The sequence below is a fragment of the Aythya fuligula genome, chromosome 1, assembly GCF_009819795.1.
Source record: "Aythya fuligula isolate bAytFul2 chromosome 1, bAytFul2.pri, whole genome shotgun sequence".
NCBI classification, from domain to species: Eukaryota; Metazoa; Chordata; class Aves; order Anseriformes; family Anatidae; genus Aythya; species Aythya fuligula.
The window spans coordinates 178522598-178532944 of NC_045559.1; the positions used below are offsets into that span (position 1 = coordinate 178522598).

The window sequence follows — 10347 nt, forward strand, 5'->3', positions numbered from 1 at the left end:
ACCCAGTTGTTTAAACATTTACTGATACACATCCCCCAGTCAAAGTTTTTATTCACATGGGTTTAGGTTTCTTGTCATTAGTTATTGCTAACGTCAGCAGGTAGATTAAGTCCATAAACACCTCACAGTAGTTGCAGTTAGTTTATACCATGTCTGAGCTTTACAGCTAAAAAAAGTGCTCTGAGTGGAGCAGAAGTCACTGTATAACCTAGTGAATGCTACTTACTAGTCTTTGTTCTTTTTCTTTCTTCAACGCTTTTTATAGAAGCCAACAATAGGAAAAAAAGTCTTCTCTTTTTTTTTTTTTTTTCTAGAAGGAAAAGGGATATGAAATCTTATATCCTTCTTGGAAAAGTTGTGACAGACTGGAAATGTTACGAAAGCACTAAATAGCTCAACCAGGCAAAGTGCTTTCCAGAGACTTTTTATTATTATTTTGTAGCAATTACTGCTTATCACAACGTACTGCCAATGTAACTCATTGCTGACTTGGATGAGTTCGCTCAGATGCCGGTATCTCTCTTGCACTGACCATCTCAACCTCCGTCTCACGAAGTTGACAGCAGATGACTAGGCAGATGTCATCGCAGATGACTATGAAGTCCTTTTCTCAAGTGACAAAACTCAAAGCATTGGAGATACAAAACAATAGCGTGGCATTGAATTACACCCTAAACCGTAATGTAACTCGAATCAGCAGATTCATTCTGAGGTGCACATTGTTGAAACGGGATCTCAAAGTGCCGTAGTCATAGATAAATTCAGGTTTAGTAGAATTTATAACCTTTTGTCAGTTTTAGATGAAAATGCCTGCCTGCATCTGCAGCTCTGTAAGCGACCACAGTGAGGAGAGTGATGCTGGCAGCTGTCAATGACCTGTTAAAGGATGCTGAAAGGAAGTTTCAGAATGCTTTTCTCCTCTTTGTTCAGCGTTATGCTTTCCACCCCTGGCTTAGCTGCTTTCATTCAGATGCAGAGTCCTAGCACATGGTGCCAGCTGATAGAAAAACAATCTGGAGCTGGATATCCCCTATGCACAGCTGGCGCCTTATTCCACTCTGTTCTGCAGACCTCACCATCAGCTTTCTCTAGATGTGAAAGCATAGGCTCACTAAACACACCTACAGCTGTTCAGCAAAATCCGTTTTGAAGCGATCCTGCCACGGCAGGCTGCCAAAGGAGGTCCTCTCCTGATCCAAGCAGGGATCTCCAGCCCTGGAGGTTTGGCAGCAGCTGTTTGATGCCTCTGGGGATGGGCTGTCCACTGCGAGATGTGCGAGCTAACAGTGACACTCCGTGGAGAGCCAGATGCAATGCAAGAGAGCTGTAATTTTGGCTTCCTGTAGTATTAACAGATTCAGGAGAGATATTACCTATAGTATACCTACTGCAAGTAAGTAGGCGGTGTGGTTATGCAGCATTAGATATCCTGTGTAGGGCTGCCTCAACAGCAACTGAGGAAATACTAAAAAATAAAATAAAATACGGACGGAGGAGCAAACACTATAATATGTGAAAGGATGGAGTAAGAGCTTCGTATTTTTGTAAGCATACCTATTTTTGCTATTTTTTTTTTGTTTGTTTACACATAGAAACACTAAGAATAATGGAAGAGTTGAGATTCAGGCACTTCAAGATAGAGTTATAGATAGAGTTTTAACTATTTTTTAAGGTGAAGACTGCAAGTATGCAGCACACAGCATGAAATGCACGACCTGATCTGAGATAGAGGAAGGGCTAATAGATGGTGTCAGAAAGGGGAGTGAGAGCATTAGGATAGGCGAGAAAGCTGAAGAAACTCAGTCTTGAATCACCCTGAGGAGACAGATCTGAGGTGTTAAGGGTCAAGGAGGAAGAGATTGGTGAGTTTAAGAGGTAAGAAGAAGGACCTGGAATGAGAGTCACAGTGGTACAGACAGAAAAGTGCAGCCCTGTGCCAATTTATGGAGGAAGAAGGCAGCTGGGGATGGTCTGTGAAGGGGGCAGCCCCATCGCAGCAGCACTCATGGGCTGGAGAAACACCAGCCAGTGCTGAGCAAGGAAACCCAAATTTTTGGGGATGTGCTGGGTTTTGGGGCCAGGAGAGATTTCAGCTGAGGTAGGAGCAACTCTCCCAAATGCTTGATGGGCATGTGAAGGGCAGGTGCTCAATGTCTGCTGTGAACTTTATCGCGTGAATCTTGTCACCAAACTTTTGGAAGTAGGTCAACGACTTTGGGAAGCCATATGTCGTGAAGAAACATCACCACAGGCTTTCCTCCAGCCTGTCAAAGCCTGAGGCTGCGTTGCAGTGCTCTTGGTGTGCTGTCAGCCAGCTTTTGAGCCTCTGGGACCCTGGCTCAGGAAGAGGCACCTTGGCTTCGGCTGCTGGTTCGTGCAGCTACCCATCAACACTGATTTTCAGCATCTCAGGTTTGGAGATGGAGGCACAGTCTGCTTTTGCTGGGCTGAGATCCTCTTGTCTATGCATGTCTACATCTTGGCACGAAGGTTACCTGGACAGCCATGCTGAGGGCATCTTCGTCTAGCCCTGCAGCGAGGTGGTCTCCAGAGGGAACCACCAGCAAGGCGAGACCATTTGTTCTGCCCACACAAGAGGTAGCTGGAGCGAGGGCTGCCCTCTCCTCGGAGCAGAGTTTGTGAATTATTTAGTGTCTCGCCTTTCTGCTCCAGCAACAGGACCTCTCGGCGCTCATCTCGTCTGCTTTGACTTTCTTTTCTCCCAGCCTTTCTTGCACAAAACTGCACTTGCCCCCATGTATTATTTACTGGAAGATTATGCTCTCATAACGTAGCTGTGGGTGGAACGGACTCTGCAAGGATCTTCTGCACCCAGTGTCTGGAACGATTGGCAGGGGGAAAGAAAACAGACTACAGTTCAATACCAGGGGTATGAAAACGTAAAAAAAAAAATAAAAAAATAGAGTTCCCTCTATCTCTCTATTTGCCCACGAATTAATCTGCTCTCTGTCACACAAAACCTAAAAGCAATCCTCAATAAAACTGCACCCGGGTTGCGTTAGTCGCATTCTTTATTCTGCTTTATTTCTTCTTCTTCCTTTTTTTTTTTTTTTTAATATACAGAAGAAGCCTATTTCTGTGGTGTGTTCGAGGGTGATGCAATCAAAGCCCATTGCAACATCTTCCAAATCGCTGTTTGTCGGATGGCAGGATCTCCGCCCTTGATTCCCGTATCTACATCCCAGTTTACTTTAAATAAATCAGTTTTATGAATGAACAGCTCAAGCCTCAGAGAAGGTCAGCAGTGAAGGCAGGAGGAGCAGGGCAGGTTCAAGGGGCAGCCCGCTGGACCCACTGGGGTTTCGTGATGGGTTTCACACAATACCCATCACGAGGACCCTACAGCCCCGTGCGATGCGGGGAGGAAGGCAGCGAAAGCCGATGCTGGATCGGATTTGTGCAAGCCCAAGACTGAAAACCCGTCGGTGCTGCCCACACCCTTGAGCTGTGATTCAGCAAATTCCCGGAGCAACCCCGTGCTTGAAACCCAGTTTCCTCCTGCCCGGCCGGGGGTGGATTTCCCCTCCAGAAGCCAATGAACAAAAGCCCGTGTCTTTCTGGCGGCGATGCGGAGGAAACAACGTGTCCCGCTGCCTCCCCACCTCTTCCTGCACCGCGCGGCCCTTGCTGAGAGCTGCGGGTGGCGATGGAGCCTGGGAGGCAGCAGGCGCCTGGCTCTGCTCCACACCTCCAAAATAAGAGCTCTGCCTCGTCCTAGCTGCCAAGAGGAGAGGAGCAACAAGCTGCCCCGAGCCTTTGCTCAGCAAACGTAAGCAAAGCACAACTGAGTGCTCTGTTATTGACTGATATTACCCAGGAAGTACCCTTTTTATTTCCTATTTCATTTTATTTTTTTATTTTTTTCCTTGTTGTTTGCAGCAGGATCTCGATGGGGAAGTTGATCTCCAAAGGCCGGCGCAGGAGAGAAGCACGGGTGGTCATGCTGGGGCTCGACCTCGCCGGCAAATCCACCCTCCTCTACAGGCTGAAGAGCAGCCGGGCGATGGAGACGTGCCCCACCGTGGGCTTCAACGTGGAGTCCCTGCGGACGCCCTGCGGCCTGCCCTTCACCCTCTGGGACGTCGGGGGACAAAGCAGCCTCCGGGCCAGCTGGCCCCACTACCTGGAGGACACCAACATCCTCCTCTTCGTGCTGGACAGCACGGACACGGCCCGGCTTCCTGAAGCTTTGGAGGCTCTGGAGGAAGCCCTGGACCACCCCAGCCTGGCCGGTGTCCCCGTCCTCCTCCTGGCCAACAAGCAGGAGGTGCCCGGGGCGATGGCTCCTGCCGAGCTGGGGCAGCGGCTGCAGCGGGGGCGGCTGATGGGGCACCCGTGGGTGCTGCGGGGCTGCAGTGCCCTCACCGGGCAGGGCTTGCAGGAGGCTCTGGGGGTCCTGGGTGAGCTGCTGAGGGGCGCGGGGCAGCGCTGCACATCCCTTGTTGGGCCAGCAGAGAGGAGGCAAGCCCTCGGGTGAGCCCGAGGTGGAGCCAGCAGGATGCCAGGCTCTGGGCGCCCCCCGAAAGGAGCAGACCTGCAGCTGGCACACGTTGCGCTGAGAAACACCCAGCAGGAGCATTTTGGGATCTGTCTCTCGCATGCTTGCCACCTGCATGTTTGGCAGGGAAGCCCACGAGGGATTTTTATCTTTCCTCCCAGCCCTGATGCAGCTATCCTGATGGAGCAGGACTTCCAACAGCGGCCTCAGTGCAGCACCCATGGGTGTAACCTTCAAACCGTGGAAACGAGACAGGATGAGACGTTGTGATGCTGTTCCAGGATGTGTACTTACTAATTCCTTGTCTTTCTTTCCCATTCCTTATTTTTATTGAATACCGTTTGCAGGAAAATGGTGCCTAACTTCCCTCGTGTTCTCTTTAAATATAAGGAAGTCAAACCCAAGTTCTAGGTGCGTGGAAACACAACCTCTGAATATCCTCGCGGTGGTCGAGGGGAAGCCCCCCTCTCAGATGGTTTGAAATCAGGTGAAACCACTCTGCAGGCGGTGGCCCAGCGTGGGCAGGCTGATAGCCAAAGGGCTCTCCATGCTCACCCTGCTCCAGGCAGCCAAAATTCCCAGCCCTGGAAGCTCACAGCAGGGCCAAGGTCCCAGTGGGGTCTGTGTCTGATCACACTGAGCCTGCTGGAGGAAGGACCTACGAAATGTGTGCCTGGAGGGTGCCCCACACCCAAAATTCTCTTAATTAGGGTTAAAGTTAAGAAGCTTAGTGGTAGACCCTACTCCACTATGCAATGAATGAAAGCGGTGGGGCAAGGAGATCGAGAGAGGATACCACATTTACAGTCAGCAGCAGTCGGCTGCTTTCGGGAAGGAACTTATTCAGCCCAGAATCACCAAAGAAAAATGCACAAAGAAGCCTTCTGCTCTTCATACCAGTGCATTTCATGGCTCTTAAGGCATTAACCATCCAGCTGCCTCTGGTGCTGTGATTAGCCTCACTTCGTAGCAGGCAGCAGCCGGGACACAGGGCCTGTCTAAACTCCTGAAGGAGCAGGACACAACAAACCACATAGGGGAAGGTCTCAATAAAAGATGTCCTTCCAAGTGAGTCACAATTTGTAGCTGTGTTAATATATAAAATATAATAACTGTTATATGTGATAAAAGAGTGCTCCAGTGTTGGTCTGGCCTGAGTGATCATGAGTAGCCGTAAGTAGCACTGAACTGTAAAAACCTCTATCACAAACCTGTGTGTATGACAAGGAGGATAAAATCATGTCTTTAAATACTTTTGTATTTAAATACTTGTGTATTTGTGGCTAATATAAGCGCACTGATCTGCCTCCGGCTTGGAGGTGGCCGCCATTGACTTCTAACACGTTTCCCAAGCACTTGTTGTGTTCTTGACTGTCGGAACCAGATGAAGAGGTTTTTGTAAGGCAAAAACATGCACTTGTATTGAGATGGAGATGAACGATCCCAGGTTATCCGTGCAGCCCCATCTCCAGTGCATGGAGAGGACGAATCTTCTCAGGGGCCCCTCCGGCCACGTGGAGCAGCGGGCCTGGAGGTGCAACACAACAATCCGATTGCTGTGTCAAAAGTGACTCCTCATTCAGTCTGCTGGTGTTTTGGTCACGCATCTCACATGGTACCAAACAAAGTATTGATCATTAGGGGCTGGGATCTGCAATATTAAACTCAGCATGTGTCGAAGAGTTGTCGTGCTGCTGCTTTACTCTTAGCTGGCTCTTGGTGCGTGCATTTGACTCTCCAAAACTGTCTGCTGGTGGTTAAAAAAAGGCTCTGAAGCCTTCCTATTCCCCCAGGAATGTTTTTTTTTGTCCCTTTCAAGACACAAAGGGGGCAGCAAATAGAGGTGACCACGAGCCTTTGGTAGAGCTCAGCAATTACACATCAAACTATCAAAGTGGGAAGTGCTGAAGGAGGGGTTCTCGTGGCAGGGCCCGAAGCAGATTTAGGCAACATCCCCGTTCCCGACAGCGTCCTCATGTCCCTTGAAGGAGGGGTTTGGCACAAGGCTCCATCCCGTGGGGCAGCATGTGACTGCCTGCCCTTGCTTTCTGCAAGCAGGCGTTGCTCGGCTCTCGGTCACGTTGCCCCGCTCGCTCACGCCCTTGTTGGAGCCTGACGAAATGATGCTGGGCCACGCTGCTCCAAACAGCAGCACAGAGTTCACTTCTAATTATCCTCTCTTTCCTCCTGTGTTGCAAAGCAACTGAAAACAAGCAAATCTACCCACTCCTGCCCTGTCCTAATCCAATGCTCACACAACAGCAAGCACCAAATACTTCAAATCTGGTGGCTAAGAACTTCTGGTCAGAAGTGGCCAAGTCATAGGATAGCAAGGTTTGGGAGACCTTCAGAGACCTTCTGGTACATACTGAAGTTTACAAGCGACTTCAGTTAACCAAAATTCATAATTGTGCATCCATCTGCTCCACTGAGACAAACCGTACTGGTGAGTGTGGTGGTCAATGGCTGGTGGCCGATGGCTCCGTGTCTGGGTGGGGGCCGGTGACAAGTGGTGTCCCTGTATCGCAGACATTGCTGCTCACTGACAGGAGCCCTGAGGAGAGGGATTTGGGGTCGTGGTGGCCAAAAAGCCGGGCAGCAGCCAGCAGTGCGGGCAGCAGGGCAGGGAGGGGATTGTGCCCCTCTGCTCTGCCCTCCTGAGGCCCCACCTGGAGTGCTGCGTCCAGGGAGGGTGTGGGGCTGGGAGAGCGGGGCCAGAGGAGGGCCATGAGGGTGAGCAGGGGCTGGAGCAGCTCTCCTGTGAAGGCTGAGGGGGCTGGGGGTGTGCAGCCTGGGGAACAGAAGGCTCTGGGAGACCTCACTGTGGCCTTTCAGTACTCAAAGAAGGCTTATAAAAAGATGGAGAGTGACTCTTTGGTCAATCAGATAATGACAGGACAAGGGGGAATGGTTTTAAACTAAAAGAAGGGAGATTTTAGATGTTAGGAGGAAATTCTTCCCTCAGAGGGTGGTGAGGCCCTGGCACAGGCTGCCCAGAGAAGCTGTGGCTGCCCCATCCCTGGAGGTGCTCAAGGCCAGGCTGGATGGGGCTTTGGGCAACCTGGGCTGGTGGGAGGTGTCCTTTCCTTTATTTTTTCATTTTTAAATATATATTTTTCCAGATACAACACAGAAGGATAGATTGGGAAAAAAAAGAAGTTAGAAAATGGGTTGCATAATACAGTGAAATGGCATTGCTATCACTTCAATACACCTAGCAGCTGTATATTAGTTTCCTCCTCTTAAATAAACCCTGAAATATCACCTATAAAGATTCACCACGTGTAACTCACTGAGACGAACAGGGGGTGAAACCACATGCGCCACCACCTCTTAAAAATGCTAACAACGCTGCCAAGTGGCATTGAAAACAGCCGTGCAACTGCGATCACTGCAAATGACAACTATGGTTAAAAACACTCTGGCATTTACAAGGATTAATTAATTGGCTCTCCTCTAATCTTCTTCCTGATGCCTGATCATGGCATTTAAGCCATGATCGACCTCTTGTCTGATAATTGCTATGAGAAATAACTTCCCTGAAGTTCACACGGCTGATGAACTATTCTTAAATTCACGTTTTTTTTTTATAACCAAAGCACCGTCATGCCAGGGTCACGAAGCCACCAGTTTCTGCAGTGAGAGGACAAAGCCGTGCAGTCCCAAGCCAAGTTTCATAATGGGGGAAAATCTCTTTGGAAAGACCAAACGGGAGGTTTCCTCGGGAAGAAAAACACCACCCCAGGGCAGGCCGGGACCCTCACGTCCCAAGCAGGAGCAGGTCTAACAGCCACGGCATTGCTTTGAGAGCATTTTTCTGTCATGTACCACTTCTTCCCAGCCAACAGACTGACTCAAGGGCTTGTTCTGCTCATGGAGAAAGATACACGCTTCGCAACTCGTCGTTTTCATTGCCTTCAGGAGCAAATGTTGCCTATATCACAAGCTTTGTCCGTGTATTGCAGACATTGCTGCTCTCCATGAGCTCCCTGCTTGAGCAGCACCAGGGATGGATTTGCAGAGAAAGCCAGGCTTGGGAAAGCAAAACGGACCTGAGGTAGAGAGCAGAAATAATGAGACCAAAGACCTTGAAAATGGAGGAGAAACCAGATGGCAAAAGCTGGTGAAAGGATGGACTTGGTCGTGATGCTCCCCATCAGGCAATCTGCAGAAGGGGTCCCAGCATCCAGTGACTGGGAAACCCATCAGATCTCACAAAAAAAACATTCAAGGGTGGAGGAGGAGAGCAGCACTGCGACTAGTTGGAAGGGTTGAGCATTCACAAAAGTGGAGAAAGCATCGCTCCCTGGTTTGGGTGGGAGAAGGTCAACAGGGAAGCAAAATGTGTCTGATATTCCTGTTTCTGCAAGACAAGGTGGGACCCATCCCAGAACCAGAGAATGGCTGAGGTCCAAAGGGACCTCTGGAGGACATCTGGTCCAACCCCTGCTCGAGCAGGGTGCCCAGGTCCATGCCACGACCCCAGGACCATCACCAGCAAAGAGCAGATTTGGGGCTGCAAGCATGGGTCCTGAGCCTCCAGAGCTGCCCTGAAAGAGATGGGGACAACGTCTACGGTGCCACCAAGCTCTTCAAGACACCTCTGGGGGCTGTGGATGTGTCACCAGAGCCTTGAACGGTTGCCATCGTCTTCTTCATAGCAAATTTATCCTAATTAAATGATTGCTATTCAATTTTGGTGGTGGAAGTTCATGGAGCTCATTGCTGTCTCCTTGAAGGTGATGGGCCCCAGGAAAGAAAACGCCCTCAAGGGAAGGGCCTCCAAGAACATACTTGGTGTGGGGTTCGGGACTGCATATAGTGCAAGTACTGCTATAAAAGCAACATCAACCTTTTAAGAATGAAAAAGTGATAAAGGAATAAAATAAATAATACATCCAGAAGAAAAAACACACCCCAAAACCCTAAAACCCAAGGGCAGTGCAGGAAAGTTCAGCTGTGAAACAACAGCGATGAAAACAGGCTGCCTCACTGAAGGTGTCAACGATGGAGTCAAGGAAATGAAGAAGTCCACGTGTTTTGGTTTTGTCCCATCCTGCCTGGATTCCAGTTTATTTATACACAGTCTGTGATTTTGATTTTTAAACCAGATCAGGTTGCCCAAAACTCCATCCAACCCTTCCTTTCAACTCCAGGTTTGAGAAGGTAAAGAGGTTTAGGGGAGGACGTGGCTCCTGTGGGAGTTTGTTCTTTACCCAGCTGGTGGGAAAGATGTTTTCCAGCAGAGCTGGCGGTGCTGGAAAGCCGGAGATGTCCCCCAGGAGCCGTGCTGATAACTACCACGATCCCTGCAGGGCCATGGTGAGGCTGATGAACCTTCAGGCAAGCTCCGGGCTCTTTATAAGGTGGTGACCCTTGGTGCTGGGGCCCTGCACTGCACCACAGGGAGCTCCAGAGCAAGGACATCAGCAGCAAGTGTCAGGTTTGGGAAGCAACCCACAGGTTTATGCCAAGAATAAACCCAGAATTTAACAACCTTCAGTTTTGAAGCCTGTAGGATTTGCATTTTCAGATTTTTCTCTCCCATCGTTAAGTGCCAAATAGCTTTTTTTTTTTTTTTCCTTTACATTATCATCAAAAATGCAACTGGTTAAGGGAGAGGAACTCCTGCAGTATTTCAAGAGCTCAGAAGTTGGCTAAAATACCAAATACAGCTGAAGATGTGAAAACTGCAAGGAGAGATTTCTCCCCTTTCCATCAGTTTTTATAATATGAGCGCAGATCTGGGGTCGAGTTCTCCCCAAAACTCCTCCCTGGGTACCGATACCCCTGCGAAACTTAGCGCATGCGGACATTTGGGCTCATGC

At 49.5% G+C, this 10347-nt stretch overlaps 1 protein-coding gene across 2 annotated transcripts; it reads left to right on the plus strand.

The window, feature by feature from the left end:
- The first annotated feature begins 3384 nt into the window (after positions 1-3384).
- Positions 3385-6195, plus strand: ARL11 (ADP ribosylation factor like GTPase 11). Of its 2 annotated transcripts, none has more exons than XM_032208217.1 (2): positions 3385-3790; positions 3901-6195. In XM_032208217.1, the coding sequence occupies exons 1-2, from the start codon at positions 3588-3590 to the stop codon at positions 4496-4498; spliced, it is 801 nt and encodes a 266-aa protein (XP_032064108.1). In that variant the 5' UTR covers positions 3385-3587; the 3' UTR covers positions 4499-6195. The 2 variants fall into 2 exon arrangements, with proteins under 2 accessions (XP_032064108.1, XP_032064109.1); XM_032208218.1 differs by having other exon boundaries at positions 3904-6195.
- The last annotated feature ends 4152 nt before the right edge of the window (positions 6196-10347 follow it).